The sequence below is a fragment of the Natrix helvetica genome (assembly GCF_964273705.1).
Source record: "Natrix helvetica genome assembly, chromosome: Z".
NCBI lineage: Eukaryota > Metazoa > Chordata > Lepidosauria > Squamata > Natricidae > Natrix > Natrix helvetica.
Window position 1 is genome coordinate 135,683,009 of NC_138554.1, and position 23,738 is coordinate 135,706,746.

At 44.5% G+C, this 23,738-nt stretch overlaps 1 protein-coding gene across 7 annotated transcripts in view; it reads right to left on the bottom strand.

Moving 5' to 3' along the window:
- The window catches only part of CSRNP1 (cysteine and serine rich nuclear protein 1), a 37,659-nt gene that overhangs the window by 7,315 nt on the left and 6,606 nt on the right, over nucleotides 1–23,738 (bottom strand). For 2 of the 7 annotated variants that reach the window (XM_081970211.1, XM_081970208.1), the window contains exons 1-3: nucleotides 22,499–22,573; nucleotides 20,156–20,209; nucleotides 4,768–4,970 (exon numbers count right to left, since the gene is read on the bottom strand). In XM_081970211.1, the coding sequence (XP_081826337.1) occupies nucleotides 4,768–4,945 (178 nt within the window). In that variant the 5' untranslated portion in view covers nucleotides 4,946–4,970; nucleotides 20,156–20,209; nucleotides 22,499–22,573. Of the gene's footprint in view, nucleotides 1–4,767; nucleotides 4,971–16,460; nucleotides 16,631–20,155; nucleotides 20,210–21,160; nucleotides 21,215–22,498; nucleotides 22,574–23,738 lie in introns of those variants that run through there. The other 5 variants (XM_081970212.1, XM_081970213.1, XM_081970210.1 and 2 more) reach the window with 5 other exon arrangements.

Here is a 23,738-nt window from a genome sequence, read left to right on the forward strand (position 1 = left end):
CCGGTGTTCCTTTTACAACCACTGCATTTGCTTAATGACCATGAAAACAATGGTTGTAGATCGGGCACAGGAATATGGCGACCTGCTTTATGACTGTCACAATTTAGGACTGAAATTGTGGGCCTAGCTACGTTTGCAAATCGAGGACTACCTATGATAATAAAAAAAAAACAGTCAGTAATATCTATGTATCCCATTTACACAGGCAAAGAACTGGTTAGGCACCCACCAGATAACTCAATCGCTACAAAATACACTGCTAAACTGTTTCCATTTATAAGTTGTATTCCTTTGAAGAATGTGAATGCATACTTGTGTATTCCACACTAAGAAAAAACAGGAATGCAACCCTTCCAACAAAAAAGTAACTAAGAAAAAAAAACACGAAGCACCAAGTTCTTAACCCAGTTAACTTAAAGAACTGGATCTTGGAAAAATTCTGGCCCAGGCAATGAAAGCAAAATACGGTGGAAGATGGTACCTGTTTTATTACAGTAATCCTAACCCATTTCCCCTTCAAAACAGCAAAGTCTCTTCTTGATTTATCATTTGTTTATTTAATATCCTATCTCTATTATTTTTTTAATAAACAATTCAAGGTGTTCAGGTTTTATAAAATTAATTTTATAAATGCACCAGTAGCCCTCGACTTACGACCCACAACTGAGCCCAACATTTCCATCGCTAAGCAAGGCAGTGGCTAAGTGAGTTTTGCCCCCTTTTGCAACCTTTCTTGCCACAGTTGTTAAGTAAATCACTGCAATTGCTAAGTTAGTAAGAGAGTCATTAAATGAATCTGGTCTTCCCCATTGACTTTGCTTGTCAGAAGGCCACAAAAGGTGCTCACACAACTTCAGGAAACGGCCAACGGTCATAAATATGAGCCCATTGCCAAATGGCCAAATTTTGATCGCGTGACCATTGGTCGCAAGTGTGAAAAATGGCCATAAATCACTTTATTCAATGCCATTGTAACGTTGAACCTTCACTAAACAAATGGCTGCAAGTCTAAGACTTACTGAATTAAAAACCATTTTTTATAAACAGCTTCCATTTATGTGTTTATTTTATAAACAGCTGTCATTTTTTTATAATAAGCGTATTATTTTATAAACAGCTTCCACTTTATCTTCACAATCGCCTTGTAAGGTTGGCTACAAAATTGGGTCTGAGACTCGAGTTGATGTCTAATTAAAAGGCACCATGCTGGGTAAGACCAGCTTAAGCTTCCTTCCCTCTGCCAGCCGAGCTCCAAGCTGGCATTACCCGTGCTCATGTTTCCAGCCACTCTCCTCCTCCAACCCACGTGCCTTCCCTGGCACGGCCATTCCTGCATGTGCCACCCGATATTCAGCTGGCTTTTATTCTGGCCAGAAGCCAGGCCTGGTCTCTCTCCTTCCCTCTGCACGTGCACTTTCAGAACTGAGCTCAGATGCTATTTAGGTAGGGGTGAGTTTGCAAGAAAACTTCCCCATCTCACCTCCTCCCCAGTGCATAGGTTACTTGTCGGCCTGCAACCACACGGTGAAATATTCATAAGTGTTCTTCAAAGGCCCGAATTGGCTGCCTCTCTGCCATCAGCAAGGAATTATTAAGGGTATCGGCAGAAGCAAAAAAATCTCTGCTTTCTTCTTCTTAAAAAAAAAAAAAGGAAAGCCCCACCCCCACCTCACTATTTCCCTGCAGACAGAGAGGAATGCAAGCCCATCTAGCAAGGCTGCTTTGAGACTTTTGTCTTGCCATCTGCGGAGAAGATTGGTAACCGCTGACTTGTTTCCCAGCATCTGCCTTGAAAAGCAGCTGCCACACTCCTCTGCACAGGTGATCCCTGCATAAAACCGAGCACTTGAGCTTTTTATCTTAAAGTGACAACCTGTGGAACAGGTTTTTTTTATGGGTTTTAGAAAATGTTTTAATCTCATTGCTGGGATTAGGGCTTTCCTCCCCTTCTTTTGGTTAAAGCACATTTATGTATTTGTTCTTTTTTTTTAAGTCAAGAATCAAAGAGAGGACAAGGCAAAGGAGAAAAAATAAATGGAGAAGCTGAGCAGGCTAGTAAGGAAAAGACAGAGTGAGAGTGAATGAGGGAGAGGAAGATGAAAGATGAGCTCTTGGTGGGAATATTTGCCCCCTCCTCCTTCTTCCAGCTTTGTGACCAGGGGTGACATGAGAGCAGCATTCCAATATCTATGGGGCTGCCACAAAGGAGAAGGGGTCAACCTATTCTCCAAAGGACCAGAATCCAGGACAAGAAACAGTGGATGGAAACTCAACAAGGGTAGAAGCAACCTAGAACTAAGGAGAACGTGGGAAAAATTAACCAGTGGAACGACTTGCTTCTAGAAGTTGTTCAACCAATTTAGTTGTATTTATTTTGTACAGTAAAGGCTATACTGTACTTATAAGTTGTGGGTGCTCCAACATTGTTCAAATTTAATGTAGATGGCTTTAATGTAAATGGATGTAAATTGAACAACCAACTCTCAACAGAGGGGGAGTGGTACAACGCCATCTATACCTCTTGTTTACGAGACAGTCTTTTCAGCAGTTTCAAAAAAAGGTTCCACACACATTTGCACTATTCAGGTGACTGAGGGCATAGATAAACTTCCAGGTGGCCTGAACGACTCTCAGAAAGAGGGCCAACAACCAGCTGTCTGCATACATCCTCCCATTCCCCACCATTCAGTCAGAACTGAGGAATCTTCTTGGGTGAGAAGTGAAATGCCTTGAAGGAAAAACAAAGGAAGTCCAGCTGCCTCTTGAAAAAGCACCTTTGGGACAACCCTGACTTGGGTGACTGAGAAGGCATTCAAATTCCTTTCTTACAGTTCCTCCTTCATGCAAAATCCACGTGTGCTACTTTGAGCCTCAAAGTGATGGGATGGAGTATTGTCCTCTCCCTAATAATTTATTAAGAACAAAAACTTTGTGGTTTGCAACTGGGGCTTTGCAAAACCTAGCTAGCCTCAGGGTGATTTAGCTTAAGCTGGCAATTTGCAGGATTGAATTAAAGAGAGATGCATGGGGGGGGGGCAAACCAATCTGAGTGCATTCACAATACACATTGAGCTAGATCGATCTGGAATCCATTTACTTAAAATGGGCTTCCAGATATTAAATAATGAGAACTGAGCTTCTGGAGAGAAAAAGGAAGAGCGATGAGATGAACAGCAACCAAAAAAATCTGTGGTCAAGAATTAAAAATGCAGTGATATAGTGACCATTCCTTGCAATCTCTGCAACCCCTAACAACAAGGGATGCTCTGAAAGCCAAACTGGTCAGCTGAGATCAGAGTTCCTTGACTTACAACAGTTCATTTAGTAACTGTTTGAAGTCACAGCGGCACTGAAAAGAGTGATTTATGGCAATTTTTCACTTATGACCATTGTGGCATCCCCCATAGTAATAGGACCAAAATTCAGAAGCTTGGCAACTGGTTCACATTTACAACACTTGCAGTGTCCCTGGGTCATGTGATCCCATTTTGCGACCTTCAGACAAGCAAAGTCAAGGGGGAAGCCAGATTCATTTAACAACCATGATGCTAACTTGACAGCTGCAGTGATTCACTTAACAATTGTGCCCAAAAAGGTCATAAAATGGGGCAAAGCTCATTTTACAAATTTCTCACTTAGCAACATAAATTTTGGGCTCAATTGTGATCATAAGCCAAGGACTAATTGTATTTCTTAATTGACTAAGAGAATGTGTCCTCCCCTCCCCTCCATCCTCCCCTCCCTCATTTTTCCTCTCTCCCTTCCTCCCTTTCTCTTATTTTCCTTCCTTCCCTCCCTCCCTCCCTCCCAAATCTCTTCCATCTTCTCCCAAATCACGTTATCCTACTTTTCCTCAACCAAGAGAGAACACATATCCCATTGCCAAGAGTGAAATGCAAAAAAGAAAGAAAAAAAGAAAAGAAACAAGCTAATTATTTTTATTACCCCGCTTGAGTGTTTGCCATCCTCCCCTTCCCTTAAACTGTCTGGATTGCCTTTTGCACAAGAGTTCAAAAAAGGAAAGCAGCTTTGTTGCTTCCAATGACACCCAACACATCTTGAAACGCCAACAGATTTGCCAAACAGTCTGTGAAGTCTAATATTCCCAAAGATTCTGAACAAGATTTATTACAAGTCCCGCCCTTGGTTAGGAGCATAGCAGATGGTATTCCTGCAAAGAATTAGGTGCCATTTCTGTAGGTTTAGGCAGAGAGGCACAAACTGGTCAAAGGATGCTGCAAATCTCAGCCAACTCCTGTCAGAACAGATCAAAGTTCTGCAGGAGGCACCCAGTTAAATAAAAGGTGGCATCATAACCAGATTCTGTCTTAAAAAGTTAGCTTTAAAAATGGCATACGTTTAAAGTAGGAAACACCCTTCCGTGTGTCTTTGGCGTTGAGTCATGCCGGCCACATGACCATGGAGACATCTTTGGACAGCGCTTCAGCTTTGAAATGGAGAAGAGCACTGCCCCCTAGAGTTGGGAACGACTCTAGCACGTATGTGCGAGGGGAACCTTTACCTTTACTACTTCCCCTTAGGAGCTTTTCAAAAAAATAATCAAAGGGGAGGAATCCCTAGCCAGATAGACGGACCCATAGCTATTTGAATGTTTTGCAAAATTAGCATTCAAAAGCTACTGAAGGAAGATTGCCTGGCTTCAAAACTGAAGACTTTTGGTAGTGAATACAATCGCAGAGCCTCAACAGTGGATTGAGCCTAGTTCATTCTCACAAAAAAATAATAATCAAGAAACACAATACTTACGGGTGAAATCCATGTTTAAGGCCACAGTGGGCTTGATGCCTCCTTGAGAGATTTCTTCGTCAGATTCCCAACCTGACAAAGCTGAGGAAGATGAGAAAGGAGATGATGAAGATGAAGAGGAGATGTATGAAACATCATCTTCCAATTCATCATGTTTCCGTTTTAGCATTCCTGTCATGATTAGGATGAGATTTTTCTTCTATCTGGGTGAAAACAACAAAAAGAAGAGAGAGCTGTGAGTAACAAGTCCAAATCTTTTTCAAAGGTATGTTCCAATGAAACGTCACCATGCAGAAAGTTTTCAAGAGGTTCTCGCCAACAAGCTTAAGTCTGGAAGACAAGGCTCCCTCAACTCAGCCAGCCCTCAACTCTTCAAATGAGCTTGGACTACATCTCCCATCTTCCCCGCCTACCAGAAACCCCCATTGTTCTCCTTCAAGACATCCATAATTCCTTCACACAGAACCTTGATGCCCAAACTCAACCCATTTCCTTAGGACAATTTTCAGGGTCAAGATCAGCCAAGAAACCTAGACGATGCCCATTGGTTCTTCTGCAGTGATTTCTTGGAATCCAGGCTGGCCTGAGAAGGGGCTGCCCATAGAAAGGAGTGCTTGAAAACCCCCTGGTTAGAGAGGTCAAATTGTACTGAAGGTCACACTCTTGAAGAAAGGTTCTACATGCCCCAATCCAAGATGTTGATAGCTCCAAGCAGAGACATCCCCCACATGAGACTTCACTTTCTCTAGCTTCGTCTAGGTCCCCAAACATGGCAACTTTAACTTTATCTCCATCCTTTCAAGTGTGAGAAGGAAATAATCACAAACCACCAGATTGAGGGAGGGAGGGAGGGAGGGAGGGAGGGAGGGAGGGAGGGAAGGAAAGAAAGGACAAGAATAATTTCCAGTACAGTACTATATTGCAATCCCAATACAATGCATGTAAGTGAAGTAACCTTATTTCTTAATTAACCTTATTTCTTAATTAATGGTGGGGAAGAGCTTTTAGTAATTTATCTCTCTTCATGCACCCTTAAATACATCAATCCTCCTGCCAATTTTCATGCTCCGTTTTATTAAGCTAAACTGCAAAGTGCTGCGGTTGTTTTAATCATGACTTGAGCACATTGCTCTTCGTGATATAATTATTCAATAGGATGGCCATCGTTGCTTCAGCCATCATTGCTGAAATGGGGGTGGAAATAGCTAGGTAAATATCCTCTTCCGACACTTCCTACCCATCTATCCATCTATCCATCTATCTAGATGTGTGTGTTTTTGTGTGTGTTCCAGCATAACTCTGGAATGCATCGAACAATTTCAACCAAACTTGTTAAACAGATGACTTACTCTCTGGAGACAAATACTGTGGGGGTAAGACACTCCTAAAACCACTCCGGGGGTTGTGTGTTCTGTTAAGATACAGCCTGTTATGCCTTAAAATGGCTTCTAATGTACTGTGCAGTGGAGTTGCCATGATAACAGCTTCACAGTACTCCACCAGGGGGCTCCCTCTGGTAAGGGGGAAAATCCAACATTATAAATTACGTTTGGTCCGGACATTTCCCCCCTATAAATAAATACCTGGGCAATGCCAGTTTATCAGCTAGTCTCTTATAAAGGATTCCTCCATAGAGGAGGCTGCTCACTGGGTCTCTGCATGCTCCCCTGTTCTGTCCTCATCTCCAGGTTCTGCTAAGGGGTAGGCAACTCTGACCTGATAAGTCTAAATCAGTCTTTCTCAAACTTGGCAACCTGAAGCATGCCAGCTGTAGGATTCAGGGAGTTGAAGTCTACACATCTTCAAGTTGCCAAGTTTTTTTTTTAAAAAACCCCACAGGTCTAAATTTTAAAAACAAACAAACAGCAACAACCTAATACAAACCGACCGACAAGAACAACTAATGACAAGCGTGCAAGTGGCTTGTTTCTAGGAACAGGTAGGCGTCACATGTATTTCAGAAGTGAAACAGCCAGAAAATCAACCTGCCTTGTGTTTTAATCCAGACTTGTGCAAAAGTCCAGACTTGTGCAACCCTGGATCCAAACCGAGAGGTGTCCACCTCCCTGACATAAACACACAGAAATCTCATCTCATCTTGATGGGGTTTGCCAACAAAGACATTTTGTTCTGATCTTCCAGTTCTTACTCATCTCGTTCGACTGAGAACAGCCTTTATAAAACAAAACAAAACAAAAAACTTTTTTTTTAAAAAAAAAACCCACCCCTAACCAGAAACACGATGAAGCAGATCAAACCCGCAGGAATTCCTTTCTGGCATAGCGAGCTCTTCCTATGCTGGGAACCCTTTCCCGAGAAAGTATTCAGGCCAGATGCACATTCTTCTCCGATTCCAACGTATCGTTTTCGAAAGGAAGAAGGTGCAGGTCAGAAATGGAAAGGAGGAGAAAGGAGGTGGGGGTGGATGAGGGGTGTGTGGAAGGACAATGCAATCAGCTTGGAAGTTTGCAGAAGTACGAGGGCTTAAAGACCCCAATTCTCCTTCCAATCTGCTACAAAGGCAGGATCTTTCAGCGGGGAAAAAGCTTTCAGGGCCCCTTTCAAGTGGTTTGAGGTTGCCCCAAAGGACAGACACAGTTCCCCCTCCTCTACACACACACACACACACACACACCCAGCAAAAATAAACTGGCAAGGAATTAACATTTGAAACCTGCATTTGTGTAAATGCACAATGCCAATGAGTGATTTTTTTTTTTAAAAGAACACTGCCCTGCTGTTGTTTGTTAGCATGACTGCGTAGGGTGCAAGAGAGCTAGTGAAAAAATTGTAAAAGGATCCCTCCTTTGGAGGTGATTCTGCAGAGCTGAAACTGGATGGCTCTTGATTGGCTCCTCCTTTTGTAATCCTTAAAAAATGCAAAAGTTCCTTTGGAACCAAGGAATTCAGGCCGCCTCTGTATTGCACAACTAATATTTCTTGATTGGCCTGTCACAGCTGGAACCTGCCAGATGCCCAAGATTTCAATATGGTGCTTTTACTACTTGCTCATCCAGTTTTTCTTACAATATCCCCTTGCAAGGTTGGCTGGGCAGAGGAACAGGGTCAGGGCCAAAAGCATCCAAACCTCCTTAATTCAAGGCTCACCTTTTTCGCACTGTTAGAAAGCAGAAGATGGCATGTTCTAATCCAGGAGTCCCCAACCTTGGCAACTTTATGGCTTGTGGACTTCAATGTGGACTCAGCGCTGGCTGAGGGATTCTGGGAATTGAAGTCCACAAGTCATAAAGTTGCCAAGGTTAGAAACCCCCTGTTCTAGTCACTCCTTAGGCATAAAAGCCAGCTGGGTGACTTTCAGCCAATCACCAGGAGACAGTGAGTTCTAGTCCTGACTTGGACATCAAAATCATCTGGGTGATTTGGGGCCAATCCACCCTCAGCCCAACTCACCTCATGGGAAAAATAGGAGGAAGAAGGGGCTTTTGGGCATGTTTGCCACCTTGAGTTAATTATAAAAAATAAAAGAGTCAGAATATAAATTAAAAAAAACTTGGTGCTCCTTCGAATAACAGATTAGCCCCTTGCAGTCTTGGGAATAGATCTAACAGAGAGGGGGTTGGACTAGATGCCTCCAAGGTCCCTTCCAACTCTGTCACTATTACTATCCTATCCTCTTCCCTATACTACGTTGGCATCACATAAAACACACACACTTCTAAAAATAACAGTTCTTCATGGATGATCAGAGTCAAGCACTTTAAAAAAAGAAAAGCACTTCAAAATTCCAAATTTGCTACACAGCTCATTTCAATCCCAGCAGAGGCACACGAAAACACAGTGCCCTCTGGGCACATGCAAAGTGCTTTCCCTTCCACAACTTTAAATGTTTGCTTTCAGAGTTCAGGGGCACCTCTTAAAGATTGTGATCCTTCTCCTTTCTCCCAAAAATCAAGCCAGCGCCCAGATGCCTGAATGTATGAAAGCACACTGTGTGTATAAGGGAAGCTAAGGACATTTGGCTTTAGAGTTTCTTTGGCCTCCTGATGCCAGCTTGGGCGCAGCCCTCAGGAAGCCCAGCCAGCCTCTTTGGCGCTGCTGCACATGCCGCGGTGCTTTCCAAAGCTGGTTTCAGCTACAGAAGCCATGCCAGCTGTGTGGGTGCTCAGCTTGTGAGCCATGATTTACTACCGAGACCGATTTGCAACCAAGGCACTACTTTAAGAAAGCAACCAACAGGCTAATGGCATCAAACACCGCCACCCACATCTCTCCAGTCCTTGGGCTCTTAACAGCCAGATCTAGTGGGAATCTATTTCCAGATCTCTGTGCCATAAATAACAGCGCTCGGTTTCCTGGAGAAACATCCACAAAAAAAAGAAAGAAAGAAAGAAAGAAAGAAAAGTACCCAAGGATCAAGATACTTCATTGCAGTTGAGGAAATCTGAATCTTCACACAGAAAAGTGAACAGCTACGATTCTGGGTGTAGATTGGAACTCCAGGACTGAGCCTCAGCCAAACATGCCTACAGATTCAATCAATCCGAACAGAGCTGAAAGGGACCTTGGAGGTCTTCTAATCCACCCCCTACTCAAGCAGGAGACCCTAGACCAGTGACGGCAAACCTTTTTGGCATCGAGTGCACTTTGTGCACGCTCGTCTGGGCCGTGACCAGGAAGAGGAGCTGCCCAGGGGGCATGCATGAACTGGAAAATGAACTTTCGGTTTCCAGCGCATGCATGCACACTGGCCAGCAAGTGCTCCATCTACTGCCGCACATGTGCATGCGCCAATCAGCCAGCTGATCATCTGGTGCGCATGCATGCCAGAAATGCGGAAGAGGAATGGTCGACACCGCGCATGCCAGGTGACACAGCTCCATGTGCGACTTTGGGCATGCATGCCATAGGTTCGCCATCACGGTCCTATACAATTTGAGACAAGTGGCTTTCCAGTCTCTTCTTAAAAACTTCCAGCACCCAGAATTTCTTGGTGGCAGGTTGTTCCACTGATTCATTGTTCTCACTGTCAGGAAATTTCTCCTTAGTTCTAGGTTGCTTCTCTCCTTGATTAGTTTCCACCCATTGCTTCTTGTTCTACCCTCAGGTGCCTTGGAGAATAGTTTGACTCCCTCTTCTTTGGGGCAACCCCTGAGATATCGGAAGACTGCTATCATGTCTCCCCTAGTCCTTCTTTCTCTTAAGCTAAACATACCCAGTTCCTCCTCCATAACTGTTCTTCATATGTTTTAATCTCCAGGCTGGTTGCTCTTCTCTGCACTTTCCCCCAAGATTAACTTTGGAAAAGTTAGATGAAGGAAGATAGAAGACAAGACCAGCTTTGCAGGGAAAAAGAAATCACCCAACCAGCAAGAACCATTTTCTTATGTTCTAGACATTCACTCAAATACAACCTGAAAAAAATGCAGAGGATTGCAAGCTATAGGTAGTCCTGAACTTACAAAAGTTTGTTTAGGGACCGTTCAAAGTTACAACACTGAAAAATGTGAGTGATGATCATTTTTCACACTTACGACGTGATAAAAATTCAAATGCTTGACAACTGGTTCATATTTATGACAACTGTATTGTCCTGGGATCGTGTGATAATTTTTTGCGACCTTCCGACAATCAAAGTCAATGGGGAAGCCAGATTCATTTAACAACCATGATGCTAACTTAACAAATGCAGTGATTCATTTAATAACTGTGGCAAGAAAGGTAATCAAATGGGGCAAAAACCCACATATCAACTTTCTCCCTTAGCAACAGAAGTTTTGGGCTCAATTGTGGTCATAAATCGAGGATTACTTGTATCGGTTTCCCAAGCTAAATTGTGCCAATCAAATCCTTATTCAGCAGCCCTGCTAAGGAGATGCCCCTTTTGAGGGGTTGAAGAAGAGAGATTTAGTTTTGTTTCGCAAAGCACCCAAAACTAGCTACACCCCAAGACAATTTTTTTCCAACAGAGCAAAGAAGCCTACAACATGTTACCATTCCAATCTCTTTAGGAGGGGGGGGGGGACATTTTGGTTGCTTGGAAGCTCTGTTGACGCACCTTGACGAACAGGGAAAAGCTATTTATAATCCTCTCTCTAGGGAATCTCATCACATTTATAGACCAATGGTGTACGGTCACATCAAAAAAATAAAAAAAACAGAGGCTGGCTGTGAGAATAACTTAGGAATGGGAGGGTGTTGCCCAAAAATTTGAATGTCTTTCGATATGATCTAGGGCAGTGTTTCTCAACCTTGGCGATTTTAAGTCCTGTGGACTTCAACTCCCAGAATCCCCCAGCCAGCACAGCTGGCTGGGGGATTCTGGGAGTTGAAGTCCACAGGACTTAAAGTCACCAAGGTTGAGAAACACTGCTCTAGGGCAACCTAATTTTTCCCTGCATGGTCATACAGATTATAATTTTGAAGTGTGCCTTGAAAATATTTTATGCTAATTTAGCTAATTTCAAATATTTGAACTGGGAAGAAACATACAATTTATTGAATAACTTTTTCCTGCTCTGTACCACTAGCACCATCCATGAAGGGATGGGTATAATCTTTTTTTCCTTCCTTTCCAATTTGAGTTTGCCATAATCAATTTAGTAGCCTTCCTGGCCGTAGGTCAGGTTTCTCAACCTCTGATATGTGGATTTCAAACTCCTGAATTCCCAAATCAGTTGGAAATTCCGAGAGTTGAAGTCCAGGCATGCTTGCTGGGGAATTCTGGGAGTTGAAAGTTTGTCAGTCTTAAAAGTTGCCAAGGTTGAAAAAAAAAAGTGATCTAGAGTTTCATTAACTCACTACTGCTAAAAATAGATAAAGAGGCTTGCCATGGGACAAAGATGGAAAAGAACACATATTCTATCCCCACCCCCACCCTCACACACACAAATTCCTGTCTCAAAATGAAAGCAAGCAATTCAAAGTGTAGAAAAGCCTTTTCTCCAGCAAGCGAGTTCAGATAAGGTCACCTCTAGATCCCAGATCAAAAAGCAAATTATTTACTGCAACTTTGCTCCAGCATGTGCTCTTCTGGAAGAGCTCAATTCAATGATGGGAGAAGAATAGATGGATTGCGTCAGGATGCAAGTTTGATAAATAAATCCATAAAGCATTAGATATAGGTAGTCCTCAACTTATGATCACAATTGAGCCCAACAAGATAGCAAGATAGTTGCTAAGTGAATTTTGCCCCATTTTTTGCCTTTCTTGCTACAGTTGTTGAGTAAATCACTGGAGTTGTTAAGCTAGGAACACAGTTGTTAAGTGAATCTGGCTTTCCCATTGACTTTGCTTGTCAGAAGGTTGCAGAAAGGGGGTCACATGCCCCCTGCAACCATCATAAATATGAGCCATTTACCAAGCATTCAAATTTTGAATGTGACCATGAGAATGCTGCAACGGTGAAAAATGTGCCACTGAAACCTTCAACGGCTACTAAATGAATGGTTGTTAGCCTGTAAATGGTTATAAGTTGAAGCCCAACAGTCTCACTAATTTTAGGCTTCTGTACCCATGAAACGGTGTTGGTTAGCTGGTGAACCAAAATGCAAGTTTATTGCAAAAGATGACAGATCCATCCTCAGTACAAGCCATGGATCAGAAGTTTTGTCTCTGCACCACTTTTACATCTATAAATATTCCAACTGCTTTTAAAATCAGGATGGGAACTTGGTGGCAAAAATATGAACACCGTTCAGTGCTTAGTCAAATGCTCTACTTGATTGCCGATGAATAATTCAGAACACTTCCCATGTTTGTCTCCCAGTGAATACACTCTGTATATTGTACCTTTTAACTTTACATGTAGCTGCACACAACTCTCTTTCTTAATAACATCCAACCAGCTGAAGAACCTCTCACAGCAAAACACTGATGGTGCACTAGAATGAAGCTCTTTTTTTTAAACGTACAATGAGTTTGCTTCCAAAAACAGTGGGGAGGTGGGAAGAAAGCACCTGCCCCCTAAAGTGTTTAAAGCCAGTCACAACCTCCAGCTAAATTCATTTCAGCATTTCACAAGAACAGAAGACCAACAGCGGGATTCTTAATAATCCACAGAATGTCCTACAAACAGACTGGAAATAGGTGGGAAGGGTTAATGTTACTTTATAATGCCTTGGTAAAGCCACACTTGGAATACACCATCCAGTTGTGGTCGCCACAATGTAAAAAAGATGTTGAAACTCCAGAAATAGTTTAGAGAAGAGCAACAAAGACAATTAGGGGACTGGAGGCTAAAACATACAAAGAATTGTTGCGAGAATTGGGTCTAATATAATGAAAAGAAGGATTAGGGGAAACATGATAACAGTCTTCTGATATTTGAGGGGTTGCCATTAAGAAGACAGGGTCAAACTATTCTCCAAAGCACATGAGGATAGGACAAGAAGCAACAGATGGAAACTAATCAAGAAGAGAAGCAACCTGGAAATTAAGGAGAAACTTCCTAACAGTTAATCAGTGGAACAACTTGCCTCCAGAAATTGTAAAAACTCCCAACACTGGAAGTTTTTAATAAGATGTTGGATAACCATTTGCCTGAAGTGGTGTAGGGTTTCCTGCCTGAGCAGAGGGATGGACTAGAAGATCTCTAAGGTCACTTCCAACTAAGTTGTTCTATTAGTCTGTTACTGTACAGGGCTGTTCTGACATCAAATAGGCACACCTGTTAGGACTGTGCAAAGTTTCAGATTAGGAGGCCAAGCGATACTTTGGGGCATGGACAGATACTCCCACACCTAACTGCAGAGTCCCGGGTGCTCTCTGAACGTGGCTGTTTGCTTGCAGAACGCTTCGTTACCCATCTACAGGTAGTTCTCAACATACAACCATGATGGTTGTAAATCAGATTATCCAACCCGATTTTGAGACCATTTTTGTGGTGGTCATTAAGACAATTTTAAAACGCCTCTAAATCAATTGTAAACACTGCAAGGTCTAATCTAGGCAGTTGTTAGGAGTCAAAAGGCATTTTAAAAAAGAGGAAAAAGACTCCAATAACAGCTGAGCTGCAGAAGTGCAAATAGCCAATAGATGGCAGCAAAGAGAGGGTTTTTAAAAAGACCTTTGGTGACATCTAGTGGTCATTACAAGATCACAATATTTGAGGCCTAATAATGCTTTCAGCCTATAGGTGCCCAAGGAATGTATATGTAAGTCACACACAAACACCCCATTTTTAAAAATGTAAGTTGATAGGCCTTCAACATGGTTTACTGTATGGTCAAAAACCCCTTTGGAAGTTGACATCTGCTTTATCCCAACTGGCAAACCTTGCCTCGGTTTCCCAAATGAAATTTTTAAAAAAGTAAATAAAAACTAAGACTAAAATGGCTATTATGGAAGATTTCATGTGCTGAATTTTAATACCACTCAGTTTTGATTTCAAAAGAATGACTTCAGCAGCAGCACAAAGAAATTTATTTTAGGTAAAAGTGTATGTAGTTTCAAATCTTTTGTGTAGTTAATAATCAGTCCTTGTGCAATGCAACTATATGCTAATTACTGAATGTTTAAGCAATCTCTGATTCAACTTCATTATGCTGTGCTCTTAAATGGGTAACCAAAGTTTTAAAGGATGAAATCAGAAGCATATACTATATACATATCCTGACTGCAGACAATATGTCGTTTTGTAAGTTCCTACACAGCATCAAAAGTATTTTTCACCCCGATGAACAGAGGGAGAGAGAGAACCTTATTATGAATGCTTTAAGTGTTAAAACTTTAGGGTGAGCTCATAACCTTTCAGCTCAGAAAATCAAACATACAGCAAACAATGATATTATGGCTACTCTTCCTTAGTACCAGTAGGTGTTGCTGTAGTTACAAAGGAGAGAGATTGTACTAGTCTTATAAAAGAGCAACTGGAACAGAAACTGTTATTGGAGTTTAAAAAATAAATCAGAAAAGAGGGAAAAAGAGAGAAGAAGAGGAAGGAGGGAGGGAAGGGGGGAGGGAGGGAGGAAAGAAGGGACTTTCCCATAGTTCCATTTGTATCCAAGTATGCAGGTTTACAGATCTCACAGAGTTCTTACTATCAAGGAAAGAAGCAAGGTACACAGAGTTCATAGGCTGAAACATTTCCCATCTCATGTCAGTCAGTGTGCTCAAAACTAAACCACAACAAAACTCCATGGAACTCTTTACTTTGAGACCCACTCCTGCAGGTTTATTCTGGGTAAGTTAAAACTCCCAGCCTTCTTTCATGGGGCTCACGCTTAGTGAATAACTAACACCACCAACAAATTGTGTCCCAAACTAAAATCTCTGTTCAAAGTTATGCCAACCCTAAGCACAAAAGCAAGCAGTACTTTTGACCAGGACTTAGTATAAGAACTAACCCAATAAATTAGCAGAGACATGGCAGATTCTGGTCCCCTTCTTAGACGTCAAAGGAAAAGAGCTAGCAACCCCTTTATCTAAGTTTTAACCGGACATGTGGGGCCTGATGGCTGGGTTCCTGTCAGTTTGTGACATCACCGCAGCCGAGTTCCAGCAGCCGCGCCATTCCGTCACTGCTGAATGATGCAAGTGTCACTAACTGGCAAAAACCCCGTGTTTAGAAGAAGAGCTGACTTCTACCGCTGCTGCTCGGCTGCGGTGAGTCACTTCCCAGGAATCGAATACACAGTATTTCCCCGGAGCAGCTATGACAAACAGGAGAGGAGACCAACAGGAAGAGAGTGTTTAGAAGAGAAAAAACGCCCCACCTTCATTCATTCTTAGCCGAACTCTCGGCAAAGGGCATCAGCCCCTTCTGTGGGTCCAAATAATTCACACTAGTCTACCAACATTGTTTGGGGGGGGGAGAAGGGGGTTCATTGTTCGTCCCACCAGAAACAGCCCCGGTATTAAAGATCTCTCGAGGTGGGTCAGGGCTGAAAGTGGGAGGAACTGAGCAAGAGATCCAAAACGCCCAAGTTCCAAAGAATTGGGACGCGTCCTAGTCCACCACTCCCACAAAAGACCATCCCCCGGGCTGTGCACGTCCCCTCCAGCTACCCCACCCCCCACGTACAATGCCCGCAGGTCAAAGTGAGCTGGGGATCAGATAAGCAGGCAGGCAGTTTCCCCGGCCCGTGAGCGCTTTGCCTTGCCTGGGCAATTGGGGCGCTCACCTGGTATCGATGCGGGAGCAAACGCAAAAAGCGAAGCCGCTTCGGATCGGCGCCCGCAAGGCCAGGGATCGCGACCCGACCCAGGAAACCACTTCCCGCCCCGCCAGCCTTGTCTGGCTCAAATCAACCCTCTTTCGCTGAGCTTGAGTCAAGACCAGCCCGTTTGTCGCGGGCCCCACCACTTGGGTCCCTACTGGCACACCCTTTCTCCAACAAGTGTCTGCCGCCTACGGAAGGTCCCCCTCTACTTCAACGCTCCGGCCAGACCGGGATTCCCTTTCGACGGTGGGAACTCTCGGTCGCCCAGTCTCCGCAGCGCCCCCTTCTGGCCGGGCATCCTCCGCCACCTCCAGAGTAGGTAGTAGCCCTCGGCCCTTCCTAATCCCGACGTGCCTTTTCCCTCGGATCCCGGGCGAGACGTGAGTTCCCTCCGGCCAACCCCGAACCGGGGCTCCCGCTTCCCTCCTTCTCCTGCCCCGCATTGCCCGCGAGGACCCTTCCCCGCTGGCCCCGGAGCGCCCACTCCTTCGGGGGGGAGGAGAGAGTCCCAGCAGTGGCGGCGTCGCTACGCCTCCGGCTCCAGCGGCCAGGCGCCCCGACGGAGACACTTACCGGCGCCGCTCGAAGCTCCAGGGACATCCGCCGTTGGAGTGGAGAGTGCAGAGACGGCTTCAGGGAAATCCGGCTGGCGGAGCGGCAGCTCAGGCGCGCATCGCCGCGGAGGCACCACCACCACCAGCAGCAGAAGCGCTGAGCTGCCTGTCCGTGCTTGGCGCGGCTGTGATCTGCAGGGCGCCGCCGCCGCCGCTCCTCCTCCAGCTGCTTGCGCTGCCCTTTTTCGTCAGTGGAAAACTCCTGTGCGCTGACGCAGGAGGTGACCAGGGAACCCGGCCCGCTTCCTGCCCGGCCTCCCTCTCTCCTCCTCCTCCTCCTCCCTGGTGGAGCCACGCTCGGCGGCAGGAGCAGCCAGGGGGGAAGGAGGAGGAAGAGGGGACGGGCAGGAGCCTAGTAGCCTCCCTTCCATTCCCGGAGAGAGAGAGAGAGGAAAAGGAGAGCGCAGGGATTGGCTGGATCCGTGGCGGCATTCACACACGCCGGTGTGCGCGCGCGTGGGCCTGGCCCGCAGGGATTTCTCTGGGGTTGCCGGCGTCTGGCCGGCGTCCGTGGATCGGGCTCCCGGGGCGCCGCTCGACACGTCTCTCCCTCCAGTCCCGTCGTCTTTCTCCCCTTTGGAATTTACTGTAGGGCAAGCGAGCAATCCTTGCCGCGGGGGGACGGGGCTATTGGCAAACGACCCCCGCGGGCTATGCCAGCCTGGGAGTTGAGAATGTCGACATGGAAGTCGTGCCTCAAAGGAAGGCGGCTGATTGTAGGACATCCGGTAGCTGGCTGAGTTATCCTTAGTGGAATTAGCCCCCCCCCCCCCCATCACACACACACACACACACACTGCCCTGTTTGATTCAGACAACCATAAGGGAGCCGGACTCCATTCTCACACCTCAGGAGAGAGAAAGGTTCTTGTTTAATTGCCAACTTAGATCTATCCAAAGTGGTGACTTTGGAGTCTTGTGGTCTTTGTAATTAATAATTTTAAAAGGATTTTTAAATACATTTTTCTTTTAAGAATGGTGGTGAACCAAGGTTCTGTTTCCACACCACAAGTTACAACCACAATTGTAACCATGGCTAAGCCAGACAATTGCAACCCATAACCCATTTTATGACCTTTCTTGCCACATTCGTTAAGTGAATCACTGAAGTTATTCAGTTGGCAACATGGTTGTTAAGTGAATCAGGCCTCCCCGTTGACTCAGCTTGTGGGGGGGGGTCAAGAAAGGGGATCACATGACCATGGGGCACTGCAATCATCATAGCTACATGTCTGTTGCCAAGTCTCCAAATTTTGATCACTTGATCATGGGGATGTTGCAATGGTCGTAAGTGTGAAAACAGAACTGTTCAAACTGAAGGACCACTAAGATAATGGTTGTAAGTTGAGGACTATCTGTATTAAAGATTCCTTTCCTATCATCAGGCCATAAATCCAGGGTATTCAGAGAAGTGCAAATACCCCACTAACCCAAAGTTATTTTATAAAATGTTAAAAACACCTTCATAAAGGCCTGTGAGGGGTACTCAACTCCTGACTGGAAACCAGTTCAAGATCCCTTAGCCAGTTTTTGACTGCCCAATGGGCCTTGAAATGGCCTGGATATATTTAAAGCAAGGGCTACAATTTGCACGTTTAATCTTGGCTTGTTTGTTCCCTGTGAGAATTTCAAACTTGGAGAGGAGGCAAATGAGACACAACTGAGCCCCTCCCTCTTCTTAAGATGCACATCATGACCTGGTCCTATATATAAATATGGGATATATTGCCTGCGCAATGCTCTGCTGAGCAGCTGAAGCCTTGCAGAGGCTTGCGAAGGCATCGCTGGACAGTAAGATGCATGCGCGTGCACAGATCCATGTGGACGACACCGGGCCCATTCCAACCATACCAGTTTGAACGGGATCCGGAGTCCACCACTGATTTAGAGCATTTACACAACGGCCCAACTAAAACAACGTGATGCTGGAAACTGGACCCCAGTAGTAAGAGAAATCAACTGCATATTCCTTTAAAAAGTCCTTGATAGGCAAAATGTGAATTTTCCACCTCCTTCACTACTCCTTTTGCTCAAGAAAGTAGGGGAAATGACATCATAGATGCTTATAACATAAGATCTGAAAACTTTGCTAGTAAAAAAAAAAAGAGAGAAGATATATCAGAAATGGAGAAAAGCAATTTTAGAAGGCATCTGGAAACCTTAAAAGAATTACGTCTGTGAGAAGATGGAAAAATAACTCTAATCTCAGAAACGCATGTATTTGTGTATGTTTTAGGAATATATGATTAATTTTTCTTACCATTGGAATATATTGCCCACAGTGGCTAAGTTGGGCATCTGTATAAATGCTATAAATTCATCCATCCATACTTTCTCACTTCCTTTTTTTACAGACCCTTCCCCAAACCCCCAAATCTTTGCTTTCTTCAAGGAGCTTCCAACTGAGCAACTTATTAGTGGAGTTGCTCAAACTGGCAACTTTGTGTGAATTTCAACTGGCAGGAGAATCTTGGGAAGAAAATTGAAGTCCGCACATCTTAAAATTGCCAATTTCGAAAACTATTATACTAACTCATTAAATCTATGGGAATCCTGCCCAAGTTTCGTTTATGATTCAGTGCAAAGGTAAAAAAAATTGAGTAATGTATCTATTCATCACCCTTTGGTTAAATTATCCATGAAATGTAAGCATGCTCTACTCTTAAGCCTGCATTTAGGGTTTAATGTATACAATCAGTCAATCATGGCTTATGAAACAAATTAGGGTTTAGCTTTGCACATCTGCCCCCTCTCTTTTAGCTGCAGTATTTTTAGCACATATGGAAGGTTTCAAAGATCAATGGTAAGCTGGTTTTACACATAGTTAAGCTATCATTTGTGGCCAGGGGAAGGCTGAATCTGGTTAAAAGGAAAACTGCAATTCTGGTCTTAGATTCTCCATGCAAATCTCCCTATTTCCAGAGATTTGTTCTGTTAAACATGGACAGGACATCAGTTTAAATAAACACAAGGACAGACTGATCAGTGGCCAATAGCCAACATATGAAAGCCATTTCTATTTTCTCAAAAGCAGGATGGAATTTGGATGGGCAGCTGCAAAATTGGAATTAGCTGCCTTTAATTGTTGGATAAAAGCGGTTAAGGCACCAGGCTAGAAACCAGGATACTGTGAGTTCTAGTCCCACCTTAAGCATGAAAACCATCTGGGTGACTTTGAGCCAGTTACGAGATGATGAGTTCTGTTCCCACCTTATCCATGAAAGCCTATTTCGGCCAGGCACTAGGAGACAACTAATCCAATCCCACTTTAGGCGTGAAAGCCAGTTGGGTGATTTTGTGCCAAGCACCAGGAGACTGTGAATTCAAGTCCTGCTTTAACCAGGAAAACCAGCTGCGTGATTTTGGACCAGAGACCTTCAAACTTGGCAACTTTAAGACTTGTGGACTTTAACTCCCAGAATTCTTCAGCCAGATGGCTGGAAAATTCTGGGAGTTGAAGTCCACAAGTCTTAAAGTTGCCAAGTTTGGGGACCCCTGCTTTGGACCAATCTCTCAGCCCAATTCACCTCACAGGGTTGTTGTTGTGGAGAAGATAGGAGGAGGAAAGAATATTAGGTATGTTCACCAGTTTGAGTTATTTGTAACCGTGAAGGTTTGATACAAAGCAGTAAAGTAAATAAATTTTAACTGTACCTTCCTGAATTTCTCTTCAAGAGACGACGCAGAGGAGTAAGACTGGTCTGATCCCTAAAAAATATGGAGAGAGGTTTTTAGTGTATATTGTTAATCATCATGGTTTCTAGGGACAAAGGAAAAAATGCTATGCTTTCCTAAGACTGGGGTTTTCAAACTTTTTCAGCCTGCAGAACCTGCTGGTTAAGACAATTTCCCAGAAGGTCTGCTCAGGAGACCAAGCTCTGATCACAGGAAACTGGCTGTATTTGAGAATCCCCCCCCTCAACATTAGGCTTTCAGTTCCACCCTCACAACATTAGAAAACCCACCAAGTTCTTGCAGACCTCTAGGCTTAAGTTTTTTTTTTTTTGAAACAGACATTTAGGAGGTGACAGAATGACATTTTCCAGTTTACCCCCTGTAAAACATCAGCTGAGTTCATGCAAACCCCTTCAGCTTAAATGTGTTAATTCTGCAAAGCTTGCTTGATTATTCATATTACAGGTACTGTAGTCCTCAACCTATGGCTGCAATTGAGTAAGTTGTGACGGTCATAAACCAGGGCATCATGTGAGTGACCCAATTTCACAACTTTTTTTGCAGAGGTCATTAAGCAAACTCAAGCAACCACTAAGGTCATTAAACAAACCCAATATTCACTGGGGACACATTTTGCTGGAAACAGGAAGTAAATGTGTTTCCCCCTTTCCACAAAAAAGGCATAAATTGCCACGGGGTACTGCAAATGGTCATAAATGCAGGATAGTTGTCCAGCTGCCAAAATGCAGTTACATGAATTGGGGGTGGGGGGGTGGGGGGGGCAGAATTTTGGAACTGGGTCTTAAGTGAGGGAGGGCTCCATTGGAATTCTGAATGCTTGCTGACCAATTGTAAGTTGAGCATTGCCTGTGCTAAAAATCAGGAGTTTGATAAATGCATTTTATTAAAAAGCATTTTAATGCTACTATTAAGGCAGACGGGCTGTTTTTACCAACCAGAAAATAACCAACATGCTTAGCTTACCTGCTAACCTGTTGTGTGAATGCAGGCAGCTGGGTTCCTTAATGAAGCATAGCTCAATCAATTAAGAGTGAATTTGTGTAATTAGCATACAGGCAGCAATTAAATCACCCTGTTCCCATGCAATGGGGGACTTTACCATCAAGAGTTTTTGGTTCAAGATACAATATTGTTTGTAATGGCTGCAATATTGTCTGCAAGGAGATTTCCTGGCAAGGTTTTTGGGTGACAGGCAGGATTTCAACAGATGTAGAAGTCTACGGAGTGAAGACTCAACAGCAGCCAAAATCAGCTGCTTGCATCATCTCTGGTGGTCAAGAAACCAACACAGGGACTGTCTCTTTTAAAGGAATAACCAAGATAATTCATCTTTCATTTTACTTCTCAATTTTTTAGAATAAATCCCAAGTTGGTTATAGCAATAGCACTGAGACTTATATATACTTCATGGTGTTTTTACAGCACTCCAAGCTGTTTAGAGTCAGCATACTGCACTAAAATAATTTGGTTAGTTCTCCAGTGGCCCCCATTGGCTGGTTTTGCAAAACCCAAGAGTCTGTCATGCATGTTATGGTTTAACCATGGTTTGTGTCCCAAGCTACAGTGGCCATGCTAGAGCCAAACACCCCACTCCTACAGGCCAAATCTGAGCCTATCAAAGGCAACTTTCTGGACCTGCAGAAATGGCCACACACTCAACCCCCAGGTTTTGTATGCAAAAAACTACACAATCCTCCAGTGGGGTTAAACTATCATCCTCAATGCAAATCTTTAACCTTCAATAGAAGATGGATGCCAAACAATTTAAGCCTTCCTGGAACCGCCGCTCTTCAAATGTCCATTTTCCCTTCCTTACACGTCTCTGCTGTTTTTTTTCTTTTAACCCTCTCCCCCTCCCTTTGAAAATGCCCTCCCCATTTTTCCTTTGGATTTTTTTTTTAGAGTTTTAACAGAAAATGGTCTCTCCCCCCTCCCTTGCTTCCAGACAGCTGATCAGGTTAAACTGTGGCTAGTTTGTGCCTCAAAGTCCGGCGGAGCCTGAAAAAACGCCGCTAAAAGTGTATTCCACTTAGCGCTCCATCTCCCTGGCTTTCGGACTAATTGAAACCTTGAATTAATCCACTTGTGCGGGATTTGCAGAGTGCAGCGCAAAACGCAACCTTCCCCTTGGCTGGGTTTTCAAACACGCCAAGTCCTTTTAAAAAGCCGTGTTAACATCGCCCCACTTGCTAACCCAAACCACCCGTCCGCGTTACGTCTTCTCTGGATGCCCAGGATGACCCAACCCCACCAAAGGTTCACCAAACCACAGCAAGCGAATCCCAGTTCGAGTGCACGTACCGTGTGAATCCGGAGTCAGACTGCTTCTCTTCCCCAGCGCATCAGGTTAACACAAACCCAAACATCTGAGGGATATCCAGGGTTTTAAACCCAGCGAGCGGGGCGGGGAGGGGAGGGGCGAACAGCTCCCAGACCTGTTAGCTGCTCCCCTCCGCCCATGCGCTCTTTCCGCGCGGGCTTTGGCGGAGCGCGCCTGCTTCCCGAGACGCTGCAGGAACTGGGGCGCCGGCTGAGCGGGTCGTGAGACGGTCGGCTGGCCAACATTAATGCATGCAGTATTCATTCCCCTTCAGCTCCCCCCCCCCCAAGAAACCTTGGGATTCTCTGGGAGTCGCTTCTCGGGGGACAGTAGCAAACCCGACCATTCATTTGCGCGGTAGATTTCAAGGATAGATTGGCCCGAGCGCAGTTTAGCCAGGATTGGGGCTGGCACCGTGACTCCCCGCGGAAGAGGCTGCTGGCAATTGTAGTCCAAGGCGGCGTGAGGAGGAGAAACTGGTGGTTTAGTTAGCAACCACCTTCGTGATGCGCTTATCGCTGCGGGGACAAACGCGCGTGGGAGCGCATCCCGGTTCACACAACCGTGGAAAGGGGAGGACCCCTGATGTTTCGTTTCCAGGGATCCCCACTGGATCTCCCTCCTCCACCCATTCCTGCAAAAGGGATATAAGGAGAAACGATGCGCTTGCACAAGGTGTTGAACCACAGTTTAGGCGAGCTAGTTTTAAATTATCACGTTGGGGAAAATATTTGCCATCTTGCTGGCAAAGGAGCCGACTGGATACTGGATTCGCTCAGCTCAGGAGGCTAAACCAAAAATTCAAGACATATCTCATTTCTCAGGATCCCCCGCCCACCTTTAAACAGTCTCTTCTGGGGGGGGAGGGTCTCATTACAGTCACTGCTTTTTAAGACCCTCTTTGCATTTCTTTGGGCTCTGGGATTAAGCATTCAGAACCAATTACAGGTAGATTATTTTTTTCAAAAGCTCTTAAATGGAAGTATTAAAGGTAAAGCTAAAGGTTCCCCCCACACATATGTTCTCGACTCTAGGGGGTGGTGCTCATCTCCATTTCAAAGCCGAAGAGCCAGCGCTGTCCCAAGATGACTCTGTGGTCATGTGGCTGGCATGACTCAATGCCAAAGGCGCACAGAACGCTGTTCCCACCAAAGGTGGTCCCTATTTTTCTACTTGCATTTTTTACGTGCTTTCCAACTGCTAGGTTGGCAGAAGATGGGA